Source organism: Thunnus albacares, chromosome 5 (genome assembly GCF_914725855.1).
Source record: "Thunnus albacares chromosome 5, fThuAlb1.1, whole genome shotgun sequence".
In the NCBI taxonomy this organism is placed as follows: domain Eukaryota; kingdom Metazoa; phylum Chordata; class Actinopteri; order Scombriformes; family Scombridae; genus Thunnus; species Thunnus albacares.
The window spans coordinates 35,883,193-35,908,782 of NC_058110.1; the positions used below are offsets into that span (position 1 = coordinate 35,883,193).

Here is a 25,590-nt window from a genome sequence, read left to right on the forward strand (position 1 = left end):
ACAGCACCAGGTTTGGACACACATTCTTATTGATTGGTACTATTTATACATATTTATTATTACTGTTTTTATTTAATTCAATTTCTTATTAAACTTTAAATTCTTCTTTGTTTAAATTGTCTGCTCTTTCCTATTTTAACTTGTCAAGAACTTAAAATAAAAAATATGCATTTTCTACAGGAAAGGACCTTCATGAAAAAAGTTTATTATTCTTATTCTTTTTCATATTATTACAAAATGAAATGAAATTAAATATCAGTAAATTGTTGTCCAATTTCCTGATATTTATACATATATTGCACATTTTGCTTTTTAATATTGCTCCCACATAAAGTCCCACTTAAAAACAAACTCATTGGGCCATATTTACTGAGAAAGTGGAACATTTGTACTAAAATGTTCATCACAGCCTGAAGAAAATGTACTAAAGCAGCAGCTCAGCGTGTGTGACAGTCACACCTCTCACCTACATACTGTCATTGTCAAAAATGTAAATGAAAGAGAGACAGAGTAGATAGTAGAGAAAAGTGAATTCACATAGCTGTATTCCGGGTAGACCATTTTGCTTAAATCTGCCATGTTGTTCAGGATCGTCACATCCTCCATGTTGTCTATCGTGGCCAGGTCAGTGTGATTGTCTCTGCAGTAACTCTGCGCTTCAGTCATGGTCTTTGGCTCATAAACAAAGTGGTACTGACGTTGAGCGTATGATGAGACGGCACACAGCACTGTGATGACAGACATGCACAATGATTAGATCTGGCCTAAAAATGACTTTTCATTTCAATGTATTCATGTGTGTCATTGTTTTTGGCAGTAAAAATTATGGATGTGAACTTCCAATATGGATGTGATGAACATAAAAAACTCAAACTATCATTTTGCATTTCATATATATATGAATATATATGAAATGCAAATATATATCATTGTTTTTGGCAGTACAAATTATGACCATAAAGAAACTCAAAGTATCATTTTTCATTGAGTTAGAATGTCAGTTAATGGAAAAGCATTGTAAAAGTAAAGTAATCATGTTTAAACTTTTCACAGTACATATTATAATCATCCATGAGCACACATACAGCTGTGCTCGTAAGTTTACATACCCCGGCAGAATTTCTGAAATATTGGCCATTTTTTGGAAACTATGACTGATCATGCTGAAAACTTTTATTCAGGGATAGTGATCAGTTGAAGCTATTTATTTTCACATCTGTGTGTGCCCTTTTTAAATCATAATGATAACTGAAATCACCCAAATGACCCTCACCAAAAGTTTACACATGCTTGAATGTTTGGCCTGATAATTTAGACACAAGTTGACACACACAGGTTTAAATGGCTATGAAGGGTACATTTAGTTTCTGTGTATAAATAGTCAATGAGTTTCTCAGCTCTTGAGAGACCCCTGCACACTTCATCCAGGGCTGCTCTGACTTTACTGGATATTGAGCCATGGGGAAAGCAAAAGCACTGTCAAATGACCTGCGAGAAAAGGTATTTGAACTTTATAAATCAGGAAAAGGATATAAAAAGATATCCAAAGATTTGAAAATGCCAACCAGTAGCGTTCAAGCTCTGATAAAGAAGTGGAAAATGAAGGGTTCTGTTGATACCAAGCTATGGCCAGATAGACCTACAAAGATTTCAGCTACAACTGCCAGGAAAATTGTTTAGGTTGCAAAGAAAAACCCTCATGCAACTTCAGCTGAAATACAGGCTTCTCTGCAAAAATGTGGTGTGGCTGTTTCAAGTTGCGCAACAAGGATGTACTTGAACAAAAATAGGCTGCATGGTCGAGTTGCCAGAAAAAAGCCGTTACTGCGCCAACACCACAAAACTGCCCACTTACAATCTGCCAAACAGCACAGAGACAAACCTCAACACTTCTGGGACAAAGTTATTCGGAGTGATGAGACCAAAACTGAACTTTATGGTTACAAGCATAAACACTGTGAATGGTCCACATCTTACAAATTCTGCCAGGGTATGTAAACTTATGAGCACAACTGTAATATTAATAATAATATGGATTAATGATTTTATATTTTTTATATATATACATATATATATACACACACACACACACACACACACACATATAAACACTTGCCTGATACAGCTGTGATGCTGAGAAGAACTTTTTCCATCATCCTCTGTTTCTTTCTGCTTTTCTCTGCCAGTCTGTGACTGTTGATATGCAGCTGTAGATGATGATCAAACTCTTATAGTACTTACCTTTCATTGGCTTCATGCAAAGTGTTCATGGTGTTTATTATTTTCCTACCAGATTCTTCAGTTTCACATGGGCTGATTATGCAGCTGTAGGTAATATATCAACCTCTAACAATATTTAACTTCCACTGGCTTCATGCAAAGTGGTCATGGTGTTTGTTATTTTCCTATCAGGCCTTCAGTTTCTCACTGGCTGATTATGTAGGTTTTCTGATGCTGTACTGAATATCAGGTCAAGAATGATCCTCTTTTCCAAAAACAGTTTGATATTGGTTTGTTTGTTCCAGTATGATGGAGGTTTCTTACTGACTGCAGCCACATAAAGCCAAGAAAATCTGTGATGAATGATTATTATTCATCTTCAGGCAGTGATGTATAGTATATATGTATATATATTATGTTCATTATCAATTAATTGATTAGTGTTTGGTCCATTAGATATCAGAAAATTGTGAAAAATGTTGATCAGTGTTTCCCAAAGCCCAAGATGACGTCCACAAATGCCTTGTTTTGTCCACAACTCAAAGATATTCAGTTTACTGTCAGAAACCAGAAAATATTCACGTATAAGAAGCTGGAATCAGAGAATTTGGACTTTTTTTTCTTAAATGACTCAAACAATTAATCGATTATCAAAACAGTTTGATTAATTCATTAGTTGGCAACGAATGGATTAATTGACTAATCACTGCAGCCCCAGTGATGTGTTCATTTTACATCTGTTACAGCCCATCTCAGGGTTGGAAATGAGGGGAGATCACTCAGAAGTTGTAACTCAATAGGTTTGTTTTACTTAAAAGGATTGGCTCACATTTTTTCAAGTTGGTCTTAAAGGAAACATATTCTGCACATTTCCAGCTCTATATTTATATTCTGGGGCTTTACTGGAATAAAACCTCCTTATTTATCTTCAACTGGTCCTTTATGCAGCCCCTCAGTTCAGCCTCTGTCTGAAACAGGCCGTTTTTAGCTCCTGTCTCTTTAAGGCCCCGCCTCCTGATGAGCCCACTCTGTTCTGATTGGTCAGCTTCAGGAAGCTTCCTCCGGCTCCGGAGGCTACGTAAACAAACTATAGTAGCAGGATTTCACTTCTTTTTCTCCTTCTTTACTCCAAATGTCAACTTCTCAAATCCATCCGAACATCTTGGTGCTGAATCACATCTGAAATATGAGAGTGGACAATGTGAACAAATGGACAGCCGTTTGTGGGCATGTGCGAACAATCTGACATCATCACGACAAGGAAGAAGAACTAACTTTGCAAACAAAGCCTTCAGAGCAGGTTGAAGCCCTGACTTTTGACTTGCAGGCTGCATTTCTATCTACGTTCACCTCAACTTTTGAAACTTTGACCATATTTAACATCCAATATCAGAAAAATTCAATTCAATTTTGTTTATAAAGTGCCAAATCATAACAGAAGTTATCTTTACACATAGAGCAGGTCTAGAGCGTACTCTTTAATTTAGAGAGACTCAACATTCCTCTATGAGCAGCGCTTGGTGACAGCAGCGAGGAAAAACTCCCCTTTAACAGGAAGAAACCTCAAGCAGAACCGGACTCTAGGTGGACGCCATCTGTTGGGTTGAGATAGAAAGAAAGAAGGAGAGACACAGAGAAGCATAATAACAACAATAATAACAACAACAACAACAATAATAATAATAATAGAAATATGAGTAATAATAATAGCAGTAGTGGTGGGCGTCACGCTTGACAGCTGTTGGTCTGTAGCCGAAGGTTTCCTGTGAGACGAGAAGCACAAAAAACTCCCGGTAAGAAACCAAGTTAGTAACACATATTAATGGAACATGAATGCGTACAGATGGAGAGGAGGAGGAGGAGGAGAGAGGAGCTCAGTGCATCATGAGAAGTCCCCTGGTAGTCTAGGCCTATAGCAGCATAACTAAGGGCTGATCCAAGGCGAGCCTGGTCGGCCCTAACTATAAGCTTTATCAAAAAGGAAAGTTTTAAGCCTACTCTTAAACATAGAGAGGGTGTCTGCACCCCGGACCGCCAATGCAGCGAAGCTAAAATGGGAGAAATGTGGTCTCTTTTTCTAGTTTTTGTTAGTACACGTGCAGCTGCATTCTGGACCAGCTGGAGAACACATATCAATATTATGTACAAGCAAGTGGGTGAAAAAATATATACTTATATATAGAAACAACAAAAGAAACAACAACATACAATGTCTATAAACAGGTGGAACTGTTTCTGTAATCTGTAAACAGGAGTGCAAAGGTGTGAATATGTATGAGTGAAAAAGTCATAAATTACTTTAGAATCAGAATCTGATTTTTTTTTTTTACTTTACCAAGTAGCAAGTACAAGGAATTCACTGTGGTCCAGATATCAACGGAAAAAGCAATAAATATGAACATTAACCATTAACATAAACACAAATATAGCAGGGTAAGGAAGAGAGGGACAGGGTCGCGTATGTATAAACACCAATGTAGATATAAATAACATTTTTAGTGTAAATAAACTGTGTGTGTGTGTGTGAGTGTGTGTTAACAGAACATATATGTACAGATGTGTAGGTGAGGGGGAGTTGGTGAGTTTATACCTTTAATAAGGAATGATAATATTTCTCCTATATAAATGAGATAATATGACTCTAAATTGAGTGAAAAAATAAAATAAACGAGAAAAGAACCTGTTTTTTGGTGTTATTTTAAGATTTTGACGGATTTTTTCCTGAACACTCGCTGACGTTGCTGAACGGTTTGTTCTTGAACGCAGCTCAGATGACATAACGCGTCAGCGCACCGCATCGCGCATGCGCTCATCGTTCACTTCCTGCTTCCTGACAGCTGAAGAACACTTAGAAACACACCTGTGCTGCAGAGTTTCCTTCAGGTCTGTGTGTGTTTTCTGTCCACCTGTCCGTGTCTCTGTTATGCGCGCTCCCGTGTGTGTCGCGCTGCTGGTTTTGCTGCTGAACGATGCAGCGACTCATCAGTTCAGTGAGGAGGAGATGTCTGATATCAGGTAACACACACACACACACACACACAAACACACACTCTCTCATGTTTGGATCCAAACCAACAATGAACTGATCTACTAACCAGTATTATGTGTGAATCAAAGCTGATATATCTGATTAAAAACACGTCAGTGAGTCACACCGCTGCACTGGGTCACATGTTCCTTCATCATGAAGAGTTTGGTCACGTTAGTTTGTTTAGAAACGGCTCGAAACACTAATAACAGCATCGCGTTTTCAATTTCCGGATAACATATTTGAAGAATGTGATCAGGAGGACGTCAAACAACTTCAGTTTACTGTCATCGAGGACTAAAGAAACCAGAAAATATTTACATTTAAGAAGCTGGAATCAGAGACTTTTAGACAGTTGTCTTAAAAGAATGACTTGAAACAATTTATTGATTATCAAAGTAGTTAGTGATTATTTCTCTGTTAATTGTATTTAACCAATTTGTTGATCAACAGAAAATAAATCAACTATTTTAATAATTGATTAATAAGAAAAAAAAGTCTTCTTAAACGTGAATATTTTCTGGTTTCTTAAGTCTCTATGACAGTAAACTGAATATCTTTGAGTTGTGGAGAGACATCATCTTGGACTTTGGGAAACATTGATCCACATTTTTCACCATTTTCTAATATCTTATAAACTAAATGATTTACTGATTATTGAGAAAATAATCGACAGATTAATTGATTATGAAGATCATTAGTTGTAGCTGCAGTCTCTCGTCATTGATAATAAAACTTCTTTACATTCTGTATGAAATGTTTCAGACAGCGCATCAAAGACATGTTCTACCACGCCTACAACAGTTACCTCGACAACGCCTTCCCCTACGATGAGCTCCGCCCACTCACCTGTGATGGACAAGACACCTGGGGCAGGTAAGATGACATCATCATTGTACATTTAAAGATCCCCTCCAGACATGTTTTAAGAAATCTATCAATTAGGCTGCAATTAACAATGATTTTCATTATTAATTAAACAAACAATTTACACAGATTTGGTGCAAAATTTAACCACTTAAGAATCTATAAAAATGGCTAAAAAAATCCCTCTAAAATACCACATAAAGACTCAAAGACCTCGAGGAACCACAGAATGATTCATGCTGTGATTTGGTGTCAAAAACTTTTGACATTTGGTGATTTCTGTAAGAATTACATTTTTCAGTGATTGGATTGCAAACACTTTTGTTCTAGAAATTGCACAGAAACCCCCTTATTGTAAATATAGTTAGGAAAGTCAAACATCCTCTGAATGCTCTCGGTCTCTAGTTTGTGGTTGTAAAGTTTCATGAGGCTTTGATTATCCTCGAGGTCACAATAAGTCATTTCATACAGTGAGGTCAAGTTTCAAAAAATGGTTCCACTATAATAAAATGGCTACTATGATCACTAACATCATCACACATGAATACAGTTGGGCTCATTGAATCCACAACAGTCTCAGCTTTCCAGTCAGACCAAAATTTACACAAGTCCAAGAATGTTTAGGGACCCCAGTACGCAGAAATATTCAAATACACCATTTTTAGAATAGGTGCAAACAACACATTTATACTGCATGAAAAAAATGATTGGGATTAGCATGAAGTGTTTATGTCTGTAAAGGGCAGACTCACGGGTACCAATAGAACCTGTTTTCATTCAGATATCCTGAGGTCAGAGGTTTAGGGACCCCTTAGCCCCCCTTTAGCCTAACTTTAGAGCATTATTTTGTCTCCTTCCCAACAAGCTAGGATGCCATTGATGGTACAACGGATGCTTTAGTTTGTTTAGTTTCATATGATATCAGAATCCTCAGTCTAGCTTTAAAACTGAGACCCCTCCAGGTTTATAGTTGTGAACGTGCAAGTCCTCTACCATCCAGCACCCTCCGCACCACTACCTCCCCCGGCCTTGTTTGATTATGCCTTTTAATATATCTCTCTCTCCTTTCTCCACAGTTTCTCGCTCACCCTGATTGATGCTCTCGACACTCTTCTGGTAAGATCAGAAAAAAGAATTTTGCAAAATTTTCAGGCTGAAATATGTCAAAACAAGGGTGAAAATGAGAATTTAATCAATAGTTGATGGGAGCTTTTAATATATCTTTGATGACATCTGATTATTATCAGAGAGAAAAGTTAATTTCCTGTGTTGAATATAAACAGATAGTTAGTTGTGGAGCGGTGATGCCTTCAGGTGTAGTGAAACCTTCAGCAGTGACAGAAATTTAAAAATGTGTCTCTGCAGGTGCTGGGAAACCGAACCGAGTTCCAGCGTGTGGCGTCGCTCCTCCAAGACACCGTGGACTTCGACATCGACGTCAACGCATCCGTGTTTGAAACCAACATCAGAGGTAGAAGAAGTGATTAACAAACTGGCAGCACTTTACATTCCAGCTCGGGAATAACATGGTAGTAGTGGTGTAATATTTTGATAATAATGTAATATAATGGCAATTATGTAGTAATAATAGCTTGATATTAATAATGGTTACAACTAGGTAATATTAGACTTACATTTTTGTAACAAGGTAAAAGGGGCCAAAAACAAAACATGAGGCAGAACTATTTAATAATAGCACAGGAAAAGTTTGGTTACCTGCTTATAATAAAGTTATATCATATTCTTATTTAAAACCGGTAGTATGGTGACATTAATGGGGTAATAGCCTGATAGTAATGAGGTAATATGGTTCATATTTTCAAAATATTATGGGCTGCTATCAGTATGATACCTTCCAAATCACATGACAATTCTTGGAAGTCAAAATTGATGATTACCAGATTATGGTGATGAGATTCCTCCACCTGGTTATTACTGTGTAATAGCCATAAACCAGTGCTGCAAAATGCATAACTACATGTTTCTACTCGAAGGACGATTCACAGTTTTCAGGTGTGTGTTAAACCAGCAGTCAGGAGTCCATATGAACAGTGAAAGAGGTTTTCCTCGCTGGAATCATTCCTCCTGTTCATACTGACTATTAAAAGATCCTTCAAACGTGTTTTCAATGTTAGTGATAGAGGCCAAAATCCACAGTGTGTCCACACAGTCATTTAAAAGTCTGTGTGAAGCTTCTATTCAGCTTCATCAGTCTGAGTTAGTCATATCAAGTGGATATCTGACACATTTACAGTCTTTTTAGCATCAAATTCCCTCTTTGTGTTTCCTCGGACAGTGTTTCCCTGTTGAGCTGCAGGTGGAAGTATAGTAACAAAAAGAGGAACTTTGGCACTAAAAAGACTGTAACGTTGAAAGATATCTACTTGATGTGACTCATTTGGACGCTGAAGCTTCATATTAGCTTCAGATAAACTTTGAAATACATTTTTGCACAGAAGGAGGACTGTGGATTTTGTCCTCCATCACTTCCATTGTAAGGTCATTATGAAGGGATCTTCTAATGGTCAGTATGAACAGGAGGAATGATTACAGCAAGAAAAACATGTTTCACTGTTTATTTGGGCTCCTGACTGTTGGTTTAAGATGGACTTGATAAACTGTGAACTCGTCCTTTAAGTCTGCGTTCACATTGTATGAGAGTTGATGTAATTACAAGATTCCAAGTTGTAATTACATCAGAGAAACTCTGACTTTTCCACTCACTGTGTGTGTGTGTGTGTGTGTGTGTGTGTGTAGTGGTGGGTGGTCTGCTGTCAGCTCACTTGTTGGCAGGGAGGGCGGGGATGGAGCTGGAGCCCGGTTGGCCCTGTTCAGGACCGCTGCTGAGGATGGCCGAGGATGCCGCTAGGAAACTGCTGCCTGGTATAAACACACACACAGAATTTAAATTTATACTCCTGCCATGGTAACGGTCTTGTACTGTACAAACCAAACTAAATGCAAATTTCTGCAAATTGAAACAGCTGTCAGAGATGGCACTTTGATCAAAAACAAACTGAGATAAACCGAAAACACAGACGGGAGGGCAAACAAGAGAAGCACATGACCTTTTGACGACCTTTGATGAGCCGAGAGGAGGTTATTGTTCTGAGAGCAAAGAAACATTGTCCGTTTCTAAATTCACCATCAGGAGACAGTGTACTGAAAAAAACAGAAGGCAAAAACAGCCCAGTAGTCAAATTTGTGTGAATAATACAAGCCAAACATTAACTTCAAATATACAAGTGTACACTAGTGAAACACTGTCTGTGTTAATCTGAAGTCTTTTGTTGCTTAATTATAAGATTAACAACCACGTCAGAATAAAACGGTTCATGTAAACAACCAGAGTTAACTGCAGAAATAATTTAATTCCTTTCGAACAAGTTTTCATAAATCTTTCATATCCTGTTTTCCAGATGAAAATATGTCATAAAAACTCAGATTACTTTCATTTTTAAAATATTATCTGTACTGTCTTTGCAGATAATTTTCTATTTCTCTAGTTTCAGTGACAAATCATGTCGAGTGTCTCAGTTTCTTGTTTGAATACCTGCTTTATATCTGATCAAACTGTGACATGAATACAAATCTAAACAGTAATAATAATAATAATGATAATCTTTATTTATAAAAATCCGCAGTAGAAAAGCAGCAGAATAAAACAGACCAATCAAAACCATAAAACCTATTCAGTGTAAGATAAAACATTTCAAAAGAAATTAAAAACAGAAATTAAAGACAGTTCAAAAATTTACAAACTCAAGTAAAATCAGGAAAGGCTCTCTGATAAAAGACGCTGACCTCTGACCTCTGACCTCAGAGTACGTAGCGGCTCCTCAGAGACACAACAGCCTTAAAATCAATGAATCATTCAGACTTTGAGCAGCACCTTTTCATACAGGTGAGAGCAAAGTGCCTCACAGATGACCGACAAGCCGATAATCTGACAGAAAGAACATAAACAATCTGAGACTAAAGCACATGAGAAATAAAACTCTGATTTAAAAACTGTAATAATAATAATAATGATAATAATAATAATCATGAATAAAGGGAAATAAAAACAAGACAAATAAAATCAGTAAGAGGGGAAAAAATGAAAAAGAAAACAGAATTTTACAGCATGAATACAATAAATTAAGTGAATAAAATAAAGTAAATAATGTCTGTAAATTACTTTTAGTCCAAAGCTAAAGAGGTTAAAGATGTTTAAAGCCACTTTCAGCTGCTTGGAGCATTAAAGCTAACAGCTGCCTCTCCGGAGGCTTCAGTCCTGCACGTTGGAACAACTTAAACAATAAAAAAGTAATCATCTTAAAATCCACCCTAACACATACTGGGAGCAGGCGTGAAGAGGCTGAAACACGTCTCTTGGTTCTGGTAAAAAGCAGAGTGAGTGCTGTACCGTCTGGTTTCGGTTCAGACGAGTAAACAGGATGTTGCGGTAACCCAGGCGTGATGCGGTGACCCTTAGATCCCAGTGTGCTGTGGTGTCTCAGCTCTAACATGTTGTATAAATGGCTCCAGCGTTCCAGACTCCCACTGGCATGCCGTACGGTACGGTGAACCTGCTGCGTGGTGTCAGCCCCACCGAGACGCCCGTCACCTGCACCGCCGGCGTGGGAACCTTCATCCTGGAGTTCGCCACGCTGAGTCGACTAACTGGAGACGCGACGTTTGAGAATGCAGCTCGACGAGCCCTGAGGGCCCTGTGGAAGACCAGATCTGACATCGGACTGGTAATGAGTCTGTTTCTGTTGTATTGTATTTATTGGGACCATGTAACATGTTAACATAGTGTTTCATCTGCAGTCACAATTAAAACATATAACAGCACAATAACAAACAGCACAAAGCAAAAAAAACACATAATACAAAATACAAAGCTACACACAATAACACATCACACACACCCACAATGTCAACTAGAAATTAATAATGTAATGCTTGTCAAATTAAAAGCAAAATTATTTGTGCTCATTAGAAGACCATGAGATGAAATTTAGATTCAGAAGTTACAGAGCTGAGTAGTTTTTAGCAGATTTTTAATTTGATTTTGAACGTACTGATTTCATTTTATACATTTAAACAGTGAGGAAAAGCACATAAATGCCAATGAAGGTCTTTAAATGTCTTTGAGGTTCTACTGAGCAAAACTGCAGATTTAGGTTTCAGGTTTTCTGTCCTGCAGCAGCAAGAAAGGTAAAAGCAGAAACAGTCTGAAGAAAACTTAAAAGGAAATGATTAGTTGACTAATAGATTAGTCAGTCGAAAGAAAGTGAACCTGCAACTATTTTGATAATTAATTCATTGTTTCAGTTAGTTTACAAGCAAAAATGCCAAATGTTCTTTAGTTCAAGCTTCTCAAATCTGACAATTTGCTGTTTTTTCTTTGTCATATAGTATATAACAGAAAATATATATCTTAAGCTCTTGGACTGTTAGTTAGGCAAACAAGCAAACTGAAGACATCATCATCATCATTGGCTCTTAGACATTGTGAACTACAATTTCTCACAATTTTTAAAATAATTTAATTGACTGATTGATTAATCCAGAAAACAGTCCGCAAGTTAATCGATGATGAAAACAGCTTAACAACATCCAGAAGATAAATAATCAGTTACAGTTGGTGGAAAAATCTGTCTGTGATTTGGTTCAGTTTGTAGGTTTCAGCTCGTCCTCAGGTTTGTCCCCAACTTTACCTCTCTGTCTGTCTGTCTGTCTGTCTGTCTGTCTGTCTGTCTGTCTGTCTGTCCGTCTGTCTGTCTGTCTTTCTGTCTGTCTGTCTGTCTGTCCATCTGTCTGTCTGTCTGTCTGTCTGTCTGTCCGTCTGTCTGTCTGTCTGTCTGTCTGTCTGTCCGTCTGTCTGTCCCTCTGTCTGTCTGTCTGTCTGTCCGTCTGTGCAGGTGGGGAACCACATTGACATCCTCTCTAAGAAGTGGGTGGCCCAGGATGCCGGTATCGGAGCGGGGGTGGACTCCTACTTTGAGTATCTAGTGAAAGGAGCCATCATGCTGCAGGACGAGGAGCTGCTCAACATGTTCCTGGGTAATCTTAACAACAGTCTCCTCCACCACCTCAGATAAACTGTTAAAGGGTTCATATTCAGCTTTTTATGGTTTTCTATTATTTATATCCTGTTCTGATGTTGGATGTTAAACAGGGTCAAAGTTCAGAAACTTGAGGTGAATGTATGTAGAAATGCTGCCTGCAAGTCAAACGTCAGGGATTCAACCTCCTATAAACCCTTTGTTTGCAACGTTATCTCTACTTCCTCCTCGTGATGACATCAGATTGTTTGTACATGCCCACAAACAGTCTGTTCACATATATCAGATGTGAATCAGCTCCAACATGTACAGATGGATTTGAGAAGTTGACATTTGGAGTAAAGAAAGAGAAAAAGAAGTAAAATCATGCTACTAGTTTGTTTACGAGGAAGCTTCATGCAAAGATATTCCTGTAGAGACCCAGAATATAAATATAGACCGGAAATGCGCACAGTATATCCTTGGGAAAATATGAACAAACCTAAGTGAAACAAGTGGGTACAAGTATTGAGTGGTCTCCCCTCTTTGTCCAACCCTGAGACGGGCTGTAACAGATGCTAAAGAAATTCATCACTGCCTTAAAATGAATAATAATCATTCATCACAGATTTTCTTGGCTTTATGTGGCTGCAGTCAGTAAGAAACCTCCATCATACTGGAACAAACAAACCAAGATTAAAACGTGTTGTTGAAAAGAGGATCAATCTTGACCTGATATTCAGCACAGTATCAACAAACCTACATAATCAGCCAGTGTGAAACTGAAGAGTCTAATAGGAAAATAATAAACACCATGACCACTTTGCATGAAGCCAATGAAAGTGAGGTATGTATAACCAAAAAATGTGGAAGATATAACCAAACATCCATAAAACAATCAGATAAAGAAGGAAAAACAAACTCTGTTAAACTATTATGGCAGACGCATAAAATGAAGCCTCTATTAATTAAAATAGATGTTATTGTGTTTCTCAGACTATGATCGAGCCATTCAGAACTACACCCGGTTTGATGACTGGTACCTGTGGGTGCAGATGCACAAAGGAACTGTCTCCATGCCGGTTTTCCAGTCTCTGGAGGCCTTCTGGCCTGGCCTGCAGGTATATAGAACTGAAGAAGTATTCAGATCCTTTACTGCAGTAAAAATACCAATAAAGCAATGAAAAAATACTCCATTATAAGTGAAAGTCCTGAACGAAAAATCCTACTACAGTAAAAGTACATAAGTATTATGAGCTTGATGTAGTTAAAGTATTGCAGTAAAAGTACATAAGTATTATGAGCTTGATGTAGTTAAAGTATTGCAGTAAAAGTAATGGTTTGGTCCCTCTGACTGATGTATTATTATATATGACATCATTAGATTATTAATAGTGAAGCATCAGTGTTAGAGCAGCATGTTACTGTTGTAGCTGCTGGAGGTGGAGCTAGTTTACACTACTTTATATACACTTAGCTAGTTTAGTCCAGTGGTTCCCAACCTAGGGGTTGGGCCCCTCCAAAGGGTCAGCAGATAAATCTGAGGGGTGGTGAGATGATTAATGGGAGAGGAAAGAAGAAAAAACAAAGTTCTGATACACAAATCTGTTTTCATTTTTGGACTTTTTCTCTAATCTTTGATTTTTGCTGAAATATTGGATCATTTGAACATTTATTGAAATGAAAGCATGTGAGAAGTTTAGAGGGAAAAATCACTATTTGGTGGAGCTGTTAACAACTCATAGACATGTGAAATGTGACCCCGACTACACACTGCTTTTTGTAAGACGTCAAAAGCCAAAAAGGTTGGAAACCACTGGTTTCATCTTTAACAATGTGTTGTATTTTAAAAGCTTGTTATATTATCCATTGTGTCAAATCTTCATCTGAAAAGTAACTAAAGCTGTCAAATAAATGTAGTGGAGTAGAAAGTACAATATTTCCCTCTGAAATGTAGAAAGTAGCATCACATGGAAATACTCAAGTAAAGTACAAGTACCTCAAAACTGTACTAGAGTACAGTACTTGAGTAAATGTACTTAGTTGCTTTCCAGACTCATAAACACACATAAACATAAACACATCTGTTCTTGACTTCAGGCTGTTTCTTTGATATTTTAAAGAACCTTGTTTAGGAATTGTTGTCATTATGTTAATTTCCTTTTGGTGTTTCAGTCTCTGCTCGGGAACCTGGACAGCGCAGCAAGAACATTTCAGAACTATTACTCAGTGTGGAGGCAGTTTGGAGGTCTGCCTGAGTTTTACAGCATCCCTCAGGGTTACACTGTGGACAAGAGAGAGGGATACCCGCTCAGACCAGGTCAGTCCACTAAACCACTACCCAGCAACCACAAGAAGAGACTTTAACATTTCAGCTTAGAGGACGTGATGCTAAAATTTAAACACATTTGTTTGGTTTAGTAATACTGAGGTTTTACACAAATGATCTAGAAGCTACAGTTTGTTTGTTTGTTTGTTTGTTAAGATCCCCACCAGCTTCTGCATAGCAGCAGCTATTCTTCCTGCAGGTCCACAGTTTACAAGGTGACAGTACAAAACAATACACTAACATAACACAATGACAATCAACACAGTTTAAACAACACAAACAGAAAAAAAATAAAAAAGCTCTGAATCAATCATGATCTAACACAGATGGATAGATAGATAGATGGATAGATGGATAAAATGAGTCAGTCAGATACAGACGTCAAAATTGATGGAACTAATGTTCTCTGTGGGTTAAAATTCCTTCTTCCTTAAAGTCCTTCAGACCAGATTTTAAAAAGGCTTTAATTTTGGTTTTTTAATCTTATTTTTTAACAGTGTGACGTTGCTTTTTTATAAATTTATGTGCTGTATGCATATTATTAAGAATTAATCAAAAACACAAATATGATGTGCAAAGTTTGCAAGTTTCAGGCTGACAGAACTCTGATCACATTGTTTTATAGATCTTTTATTGAAAGTGTTCTTACATTTTCTTTTATCTGTTGGTTCGGCTCTCTTAATGTTAAAATAAATCATTAAACAGGGTCAAAGTAAGCAGTAAAATCACTAATCTGCCTGATAAAAAGACAGTTATTAAAGAAAGCACCGTTGATCCTGTCAGACAGATCCATGTTTTTCCCTCTGGCTCCCTTTCAAACGGCCGCTAACAGATACAAACACTCTTTTTTTTACCCTGCGCTGTTACTCTGGTAAATTCAGAGAGGAAAAGATCGTCTCAGCACTTTACATGAAATTCTTGCATTTGCATCTGAACTGTTTTGACTTGTAAATGTTTTTTACCTTCTATTTATTCTATATTTGATTTTGTCTTTGTTTCTTGTGTCCTACTGCAATTTCCCTGTGGGGACAATAAAGTTATTGAATTGACTGAATCTGTGCAAATGAATTAACTCAAACTGAAGTTCACCAGGTTAAGTGATGGACCAGCTGACCACTACACCAGCTAACTAATCAGTTCTTGCTGACTAGCTATCTGATGAACCAACCATTGTGAACTCAATTTATGACTCTATTTATGAGTAACAAATAAATGTTGTTTTCCATGTGTTTGTATTTCCTCCAGAGTTAATAGAGAGCGCCATGTACCTGTTCAGGGCGACAGGTGACCACATCTACCTGCAGCTGGGCCTCGACGCCCTGGAGTCCATAGAGAGGATCGCAAAGACCCCCTGTGGATACGCCAGTGTAAGTCTACCTGTCTGTCTGTCAAGTAAAAGATAATTAAATTCACCAACAAAGTTCCATTTCAACATGTTCCTCTGAGACACAGAGACCACACTTCAGTCTGAAGCTGATTTGTTTGTTGTCTAAATTCTGTGAAAACATCGACTGTATATAAAGATGGACGACATAACAGCTCGCCAAACGTGAAGCCAAAACATCTGGATCGCCCCCTGGTGGTGGGCTGCAGTATAGGTCATAAATCCCCCTCCGTGTTAGCAGATGGGACATGCACTAAACTAAAAAATCAGTACAAGTCAAATAAATTTTTCCCAAAGATGGTCATTTTAGGTCCAAGTGCTCATTTTTCTGATAAGTTTGTTTTTAATAAGTTATTTGAAGATATAAAAAGGGGTGTGAAGTCATGATTGACAGCTGTGACAGCCGCTCTCAAACCTCCGTCAGGCGGCGGGGCGGCTGAGGGGGCGAGTCCTGCGGGCCCGACTCTACTGCGCAGACTCCAGTTCCAAATGATGTCACACAAGCAAGATGGCCACTGCAGGAAAGGAGATATTTTGGCTTCACTTTTGCATAGTGGCAGGAAGTGGAGACATGTCATCCATCTTTATATACTGTCAATGTGTAAAACTGAAAGCACGGTTAGCAACGCCACTGTGAGCATGTTAGCATGCTGATGTTAGTATTCTTCTCAAAGTACCACTGTGCCTTAGTGTTGTTCATTAAAGGTCCAACAGACGACATTCAGCCCCTCTAGATGTCAGCAAACTACTATTTGCTATGTAAAGGTAAAGTGGAGTAATGGCGTCCTGACAGAGAGTGAAGTCACACTCCCTCTGTGTGTGTTGTTATTCGAGCTGCTCTGTTCTGTGTTTGAAGCCTCTCCAGCTGTGTGTGCATGTGAGTCCCTCCCATCTATTTCCAACATGGCGGCCACATCACAAACTTTCTCATATTACAGCTAAACAGTTCACAAACATATCTTTCTGAAAACATTTGAGGCAGAAATAGGCAACGCAGTAACAGAATATTGATCCATATTTGAGCAGCTCTGCCTGGTCAGACAGTTTGATCTGAGTTGCGTCAGCTGTCTGTGCAGGGGCTGCTTTTTTTTCCAACTTTATTGAGTAAACAATGTACATGTTTTGGTTTGAGATGATGGTGCTAGAGTGACATCTAGTAGGACTGAATGTCATATACTTTTAAAGCCTGCCATGTTGTAGACCAGCAGTTACATGTTTACCTTGTTCAAAGGGCTTCAATTATAAAAATTGTTGAAAATAAATTCTTCTCAACACAATTGTTTCAGTGCAAACAAAACATACTGCATTTATAATAATTCCAAAGTCTCCTTATTTTTTAAACTTTTTTGTCTCGTTTGACAACAAATAAACAATAAAATATAACTTTTAAACAAATAATAGAAGCATTGGCAGAACTGGTCTTTCACTGTGTTTAAATGAAGTATTCCTGATGTTCCTGCAGGTTAAAGACCTGCGAGATCACCAGCTGGACAACAGGATGGAGTCCTTCTTTCTCGCTGAAACCGTCAAGTACCTTTACCTGCTGTTTGACCCCACCCACTTCCTGCACGGCGGCGGGGCAGAGGGAGACGGGTCCTGGGAGGAGGGCGGGGAGGGGGGGCAGTGTGTTTTAGGGGCAGGGGGGTTCATCTTCAACACAGAGGCTCACCCTCTTGACCCGGCGGCGCTCTACTGCTGCAGCCGTCATGCCCAGGACCGACAGGAGCTCCGCGACATCCTGCTCAGCCTATCACAGCCTCGGGAAAAGTCAGTCAGCCAATCAAAAGCGCCCGCCAAACAGACTGAAGACCCTCTGCCCGGCCAATCAGACAGCATTGCTCTGAAACCGGGTGAGAAGAAGACCGCCTCCCTACTGTCCTGTCCTGTTCAGCCATTCAGTGCTCGACTCTCCATCCTGGGTCAAGTTTTCACTGATAACACCTGAAACCTGAGCTCAACTGATCTCACTTCCTGTCGCTAAAACTCTGACGCGGTGGGTTCATCTTTGACACCCGGCGTCATGGTGACTGGCAGGTGAAGAAGTCAGTTTCAAGACCTTTTTAAAATGTCAGCTGGACAAGAACTAAAGCAAACCAGAACATCTGAAAATCACAACTGAAGTTTTAAAGTTTAGACATGACAGCAGCACAGATTCCATCCAAACTAAAGCCAGTTTAAGTTGAGTTTGGGGGAAAAGATCATTCCTACACAGATATCATCATCCATAAAAAGACTCTTTTTTACTGTTCGGCTGTCTGACCTTTGTGCTGTGTTGACTCTGTTGCTCTATTTAAACTGAAAGTAAAAATATATTTTTATTTATTAGAGATGTTGTGTGATTTCACGTTTGTCATGTTTTTATGTGTTTATTACTGGTATGAAGCTTTTGCCTTCATACTGGTGTGGGTGTCTACATTGAGCTTAGAGTTCTTTCCATCACAGACAACAAAAAACAATAAAAAGTTGAACATTATCACATGACTCATTCAGTCCCATACTTAGATCATGTATGATAGCCAACGATTCACTAAGGAAGACTATGAGACCTGTTTGAAAGCTTAGAAAAAGCTAATAAGTGGAGCTTGAGTTGAGATAATTTTGTCACACATGGCTCCTCTATCCAAGATTGAACTTCCATGCTCAAATGGTGAATTTAATAGCTACAGTTTCTTTCTTTTTTTAAATTGAAATTTGAAATTCAAATTAATGTCAGTCTGCAATCAATAACAGAAACAACTAGAAATGCATTTCCTGTGTAAAATGCATGTGAATGCTGACAGCTGAAATAAATCGCAAAGCATTACTGAAAATACTACAGACTTTTTCAGCATATGGCATATTAAATTTAAGAGCTATGGGACTTAATAAGCCGTATGGTGGTGTTTCACTAATGGCCACAAGGTGGGGCTATTGCTGCCATAATTCAGTATGTTGTGTAGATTCTCATGGAGAACTTGTGTATCAAGTTTAAAGACAGAATACAGAATTGTAGAAATATCATGTTATAATGTTACTTTAGCACCCCCTGTTCGTAGAATTGTATGAAATGTTACACACTTGTACAATGTGACTGTATGTACAACATTTCCAAATTTAGTTGCAATCCAATTCAGTATGGAAGAGTTATGGCCCGTTAAGTGCATTAGGCCATGCCTTCAACAGTTTGGTAACGAATTACAGACAAACTGTAAGTGATACCCAAAAACAAACTCATAAGTTTTGTTCGGGGTCATCTGAATATGTTATGTACTAAGTTTGGTGAAGATTAGATGATACATGTGCCAACAGAAGCAAAAAACACATTTACCAAAAAATCAAAAATGGTGGAAATTTTTTTAGGCAGAAATGGTCGTGGCCTATGTCAGTCTAATCGTCTAAGGAACACACTTCAAATGTTGTTTTGATAGGCCGTGTGGCTCATGAGTTATTAGCCAAACGCAAAATATATAATAACTGACCACATGGTGGCACTGTTGATCCCATGTGTTAATATGTCAAGCATTTCCACATGGGACACCTGTCCATAAGGGTGAATACTTACAGGCCCATCTCCAAGTTACCCTTTGTGGCCAAAATTGTAGAAAAAATGGTTGCTAAGCAGCTCACAACTGCAATAGATGAGCATAATATCTTTGATAAGTTTTCAGTCTAAGTTGCACTAAACAGAAATAGCCCTTCTCAGAGTCTTGAACAATAAGTTGATGCATGGTGATGCAGGAGAATGTTCAGTGTTGGTTCTGTTGGATCTCAGTGCTGTTGCGATACCGTGGACCACCATATCTTGGTTGATAGACTTGAGCACTGGGTGGGTGTCTCTTGGTCTCAGCCCTGCAGTGGTTCCCCTCCTACATCTCTGATAGGAGTTTTACAGTTTCTGTTGGCAGCTTAGCCTCCTCATCTGAAACTCTGTATTTAGGTGTGCCCCAAGGTTCAGTCCTTGGTCCTATTCCATTTGCCTTATATATGCTTCCCCTTGGACAGATAATAAGGCTTTTTAAATGTATCTCCTATCACTGCTACACAGATGATATTCAATTATACGTCTCATTTAAACCTCAAAACATAGCCAAATTGTCAGTTTTAAATAACTTAAACTTTAAAAAGACTGGATGGCAGATCGTTTCTTACAGCTAAATGCAGAAAAAACTGAAATCCGTATTTCTGTCCCTTCCAGTGTTGTTCCTAAGGTAAGGGATAGTCTTGGGTCTCTTACCTCATTGATTAATTCATTCATAACAAATCTAGGTGTCACTATGGACCAGGCTCTGACTCTGGACCAACATGTCAAGTGTCTGATTTGCTCTTGTTTTTTCTAGCTGAGATACATTGCAAAGCTAAGGCCCATTGTGTCTCAGGCGGAGATGGAAATGTTAATTCATGTTTTTATATCGTCCTGTCTTGACTGTTGTAAGTGGTCTAAAGTGCTGCTGCTGAACTCTTGACCAGGTTCTCCAAAAGGTCTCATGTGACACAGATTCTGATTGCACGTCACTGGCTCCCCATCAAATTCAGAATCCAATTCAAAGTTCTTGTGATCACCTATAGGGGTCTGCATGGTCAGGCACCTGCCTACATTGTTACCAGCAGGTCTTTACGATCTTCTGATCCGGGTTTGCTGGTTGTTCCTAGAATGAGGTTTAAAACTAAAGGAGACTGCACTTCTAAGGTTGTGGCTCCTAAACTTTGGAACTCTCTCCCATTGGATTTAAGGTCTGTGGACACCTTTAAAAAGCAGCTCAAGACCTATTTGTTCAGACTTGCCTTGACAATTAATTTTTCTACTTTCTATTTATTATGTTTTATTTTAATGTATTTTATGTCTGTCTGTATGTTTTTTCTTTAACACCTCTGTGAAGCACTTGACCTATCAACTTTCAAACCATAGACTCCCATAGACTTTCCATTATACATTTTAATATTTTAAATAAAATAAAATAAATAAATAAATATTTATATAAATAAAAAATATATAAAATCACTGGAATATGCTAGAAAGAAGAAAAGTATTAACATAAACGTCCTATAAGAGCTGAACATTTTGATGTTTGAATAGTTTTTTTCGGTGAAAGTATGGAGAAGTAGAAAGCTTGCAAAAAACATACAGAAGAATGATAGATTTGATAGATTTAATAGAAAGATTTGAAGAACAGAATTCACAGTAATTAGGTTATATATATATGTATATATGGAAATTCATATACACACACATACATGCTCAGATAAAAAAGGGAATTACTCAAATACCACAGTTGATGGCATCAGACTGAGTAAGGATCACCCTGGGATCCCTCCTGGTGGATCATTAGGTGCTCCCAGGCCAGGAGAGATATGTAATCCCTCCAGCATGTTCTGGATTTGCCCCAGAGTCTCCTACCAATTGGACATGCCCAGAGGCATCTCTGTGATTAATGATGACTAATCTGCTCAAACTAAAGGATCACATTCAGGTTCATCCAGATTTCAGACATGTTTGATGGGTGAACTTGATAAAAACATGATGAAAGGAAACACAGACGCAGCAACAAGCAGAGCATCGTCGTGTTCAGAGCTTCACAGTTGTCATCCACAGACGCAATTAGAGCATGTGACTTGCTAAAACAGTGTTTTCGGTCTTTCAGCCAAGTACATCACATCATAACACACACCCAGCTGTACCCACAGGCTAACGTGTGTCCCATCTTTCTTTGACATCCATATTGCTATTATTAAATTCATGTAGTAGTGCTTTATAAACATTTGATACAACCCCTTTTTTTGTCAATCCTCTGTAAATGACATTCACAGTTCCTCTAGCCTGTATGGTGTTTTACAAATATTCTTGCATTCCTTATGTTTCTGAGGGTAATGTCTTAGTTATAAGAATTTTAAAAAGTCATAGGCTGGTAGATTAAATTCCTGTGTAAATTGTTCAAATGACTTAATAGTTTGTCCATTGAACACTTGTGCGATATATATCAACCCCGTTTGTTCATTTGTTATATCCTGCATCCGTAATAGAAATAAGAATTATGGGTTTGTTGCTATTTTAGTGGCCCTACAAATGGAGTTTGACAGTCTTAATTTCTTCTGCACTACTGACGATATTTTCATCATTCCCATGATTCAGTCATTATCAATCTTCAGTTTCTTCAGTGCTGTTCAGTCAAGAATGGAAGTGGTTCCAAAGGTACATTTTGACATGAATTTTTGCTCCATTGCCACCAAAACCGCATCTTTCTCTTTAGTTATCTACATACTTTTAGCTGTAAGTTGTGCTACCCAATAGTAATATTTTAAATTAGGTAAATTTCATCCTCCCTTCTCTTTCATGCAATGAAATGTCTTATATTTAATTCAGTTTTTTTTATTTTGCCATAGGAATTGAGACACAGAGAAGCAGAATAACAACGATAATAACAATAACAATAATAATAATAGAGATATGACTAGCAATAACAAGCAGCAGCAATAGAAGGACACCAACAGGACTGCCATTGCCATATAAATATATACATATTTATACATAAATATAATTGGGTATCATCTGCAAAACAATGAAAATGTATGGAGTGTTTCTTAATAATATTACCTAAAGGTAGCAAATATAAGCTGAATAGTATTGGTCCTAGTACAGAACCTTGTGGAGCTCCATGTCTAATGCCTGGGACATAGCCTGCATGAGCAGCACATGTGCATCACGGAACTTGCTTTTCATTTTGGCGCCCATGTTAACAGATTAGAGCAGCCACACAGCCCACATGAGCCATATGTTTCACGTGCGGCTCATTATAGTTTCAATGTCTGTATTTGTAGAATATGTCACAGACATGAAGTGTCATCACTGCGGGTCAGCCTGCGCGGTGCATGCCGGGGAAAGAAGCCTCTCTGGTGGAGAACTCCAACACAGGGAGTTGGTGACACATGGAGCTTCTTTTCTCGACTCATATCGCTCTCTGTGATATTAGTTCAAACTGGGGCTCCTGCCTGTTGTTTCACTTGCTTCCCTGCGGAGATTTGGTGTTGTTACTTTTGTTATTTGTAGTCAGTTTCTGTAAAACACCCAGTTTGGATTTGACCAACCAGAGTATAAAATGGGCAAAAAGGCAACAGACCGTGTAGTTAAAAAAAAAATCCCAATATTTTATTAAATAGCTGCTAATAAATGAATAGAGGTAAAAGGAGACCAAAGCCGGGGGAGTTAGACAGGAGGGAATAGGACGCCTGTGGCTGGGTGTGCTCAACCTCTTCCTGCATGTGGCAAAGCACAGGGAAACACTTCAAAACTACATCAAATCCAACCATTAAAACTCTGTATCTACACACAAAAGAAGACAAACAAAGTGACTGACTCTAGTGTGTGTGGCTGGTTAAGTAATTGCAGATTGGAGGTCACACCCAAGCACACCTGTATACCATCAGCCCATCACCATGCAATTCACCCCACCACATGTGAAGACCACACCCAGAGGACACACAATAGGTGCTAAACAATAATAGTGTCAATCACTGCATTCAAAATCAGGCCGATACAGATCCACCCTGTTACATTTCCCTACGGACAGTTTGGAGGTTTCATCTCTGTTGCTGGTCCACTACACTGGCTGCTGGCTCCATAACCTTACAAAGCAGTGAAAATAAACTTTTTTTTAGGAAATATGTTCTAGTATATTCAAAATAAATAATGCAAAAGAATAATCTACCTCTGAAATTTAGAAATTAATGCATGTCTAAATTAAATACAGTACTCTTAACATATGATTTAGTGTGAAAATAAATGAAATGACATAACAAGACAGATAGCAGACAATAACTGAAAACCTAATTCTTCACCCTGCACTATTTCCACTGAATGGGTGCTCTACTCATACACAGCAAGCTAGTCAACATTATAGCCAATATTTACATACAAATCACAAGCGCTCACTTCTCAAACTCACACCAAAGTGTAAGTTAACATCCTAATTAACACAATAGTTGAACAGTTTGACAGGATGGGTGTTTTTAGTCCAGATATTATAGGATACCATATTCAGATATGGTGGACCCATGAACATTGACTGTAGCCACTGCAAGAGAGGCCTTTAGTTCCTAGACGTTACCCCCCGAGTCCCTTGTCCTCCCGGACTATTACACGCCTGCTCTTAGTGTGATCTTGGTGTGATCTCTCACAACTGCTGAGGGTGTGGGGTGTGGGTGGGAGATGGTGAGAGAGCTGTCTGTATCTGTGTATTTGTAGTCTATGTTTGTTATGTAACGATGTCTTTGTAAGTATGTGTTATATTTTGTATTTTGTGTTTTTTAGGACCCCCTTGAAAATGAGATGCTACATCTCAAGGGGCTATCTTATTCATAAATTCAAATTCAAAATTCAAATAAATTCAAAATCAAAGCAAAGGTTCATATACTTTTGCCTCACACAAATTTGTAAGATTGGATAATTTTCCTCAATAAATAAATGAAAACATTTTTTTGTCTCATCTGTTTAATTGGGTTCCCTTTATCTAGTTTTAGGATTTAAGGTCATATTTATGCAGAAATATAGAAAATTCTAAAGGGTTCACAAACTTTCAAGCAGCACTGTAAATGTTAGTGTCTCTTAGATATTGACATTTTTAAAGTGAACACCCTCTTTTAACTGCTTTCACTTTTGGTTGTTGGTCCGTGATCTCAGGGTGGTTCCCCGTTGTTATTAATTTACATTAATAACTTTATTGATTTTTAATCATTAATAATTATTTTTGATCATTCTTAATCATTGCTAATAACAAAAACTGCTCCTACTAAGTCCCAACATGTATATACATATATATACATACATGAGAAATGAGAGGAGGGGAAGGGAAAAGGGGAAGGTGAGACCAACTTCCAATGAAGTTGGTGTAACTTACAGTTTCCAATTAAGTCGATTGAGTGATGAAAATACACCAACTTTAAATTAAGTTAGACCCATATTTCACGGGTAACCAGTGGAGGGAGATCATTACAGGATCAGCTCTCTTTTTTGTTCCAGTCGAGGCTGTCTGATGCATTTTAGAGAGGAAAGGAACTCATTGTTTTTTCTTGCCAAGTCTCGGTAAGAGCCAGGAAATCACTCGCTGACATATTCTTCCTTTTCTGAACAAAGGCTTCACTGAACAATGTCATGTTGCTTCCTTCAGTTTGTTTGATTTATGATTTGAAAATATATTAGTAACACTGGATTTTACGTCCCCATATTTATCATTTATAAGCAGTTTATAGATATTTAATAAATGGTTATAACTCCTGTTGGCACCCAGAAGTGTTTGCTGCTGTATAAACAGATAATGAATGACAATATAGTAAAACTCAGTTGTAATAATATAAAATACATCTTCATAGGAGAAGTTATAATAAGTACTGGGCATTAATAAAATACTCTTATACCTTATAACTATATATTCAATGTTTATATGGTGATCATAAATGTTAAATGGGGTAAAGTGATTATCCTTATCTTCAGTCAGATTCACAGCAGCTTCATCAGGAAACCACTGATCTACATAAATTAATATTACACTTGTGTTCATAACTGTGAGGCTGTGTATATGTATTTATTTAATCTTCATTGCTGGATATCTCCAGGGATATTATACATTATGTAAAGATTTTTGTATTTTGTATTTGTATGAGGTCAATATATTGTGCTGTGAGATGCTGGTGTGTTAACATACTGGAATGTTTGGTTTGTTGGTGTTTAATGTGTCTGAATAATTCCATAGAGGTCATA

General features: G+C 38.0%; 3 protein-coding genes across 3 annotated transcripts in view; 2 read left to right on the forward strand and 1 right to left on the reverse strand.

Moving 5' to 3' along the window:
- Positions 1-25,590, forward strand: part of LOC122981768 (polymeric immunoglobulin receptor-like) — a 724,120-nt gene that overhangs the window by 688,117 nt on the left and 10,413 nt on the right. The gene's annotated exons all lie outside the window — the stretch shown is intronic.
- The window catches only part of LOC122981723, a 930,226-nt gene that overhangs the window by 543,936 nt on the left and 360,700 nt on the right, over positions 1-25,590 (reverse strand). The window lies entirely within an intron of this gene.
- edem2 (ER degradation enhancer, mannosidase alpha-like 2) lies at positions 5,027-18,190 on the forward strand. The gene is made up of 11 exons (XM_044350496.1): positions 5,027-5,235; positions 6,014-6,124; positions 7,192-7,231; positions 7,481-7,586; positions 8,873-8,998; positions 10,646-10,857; positions 12,028-12,169; positions 13,147-13,271; positions 14,326-14,470; positions 15,725-15,846; positions 17,326-18,190. The coding sequence occupies exons 1-11, from the start codon at positions 5,144-5,146 to the stop codon at positions 17,806-17,808; spliced, it is 1,704 nt and encodes a 567-aa protein (XP_044206431.1). The 5' UTR covers positions 5,027-5,143; the 3' UTR covers positions 17,809-18,190.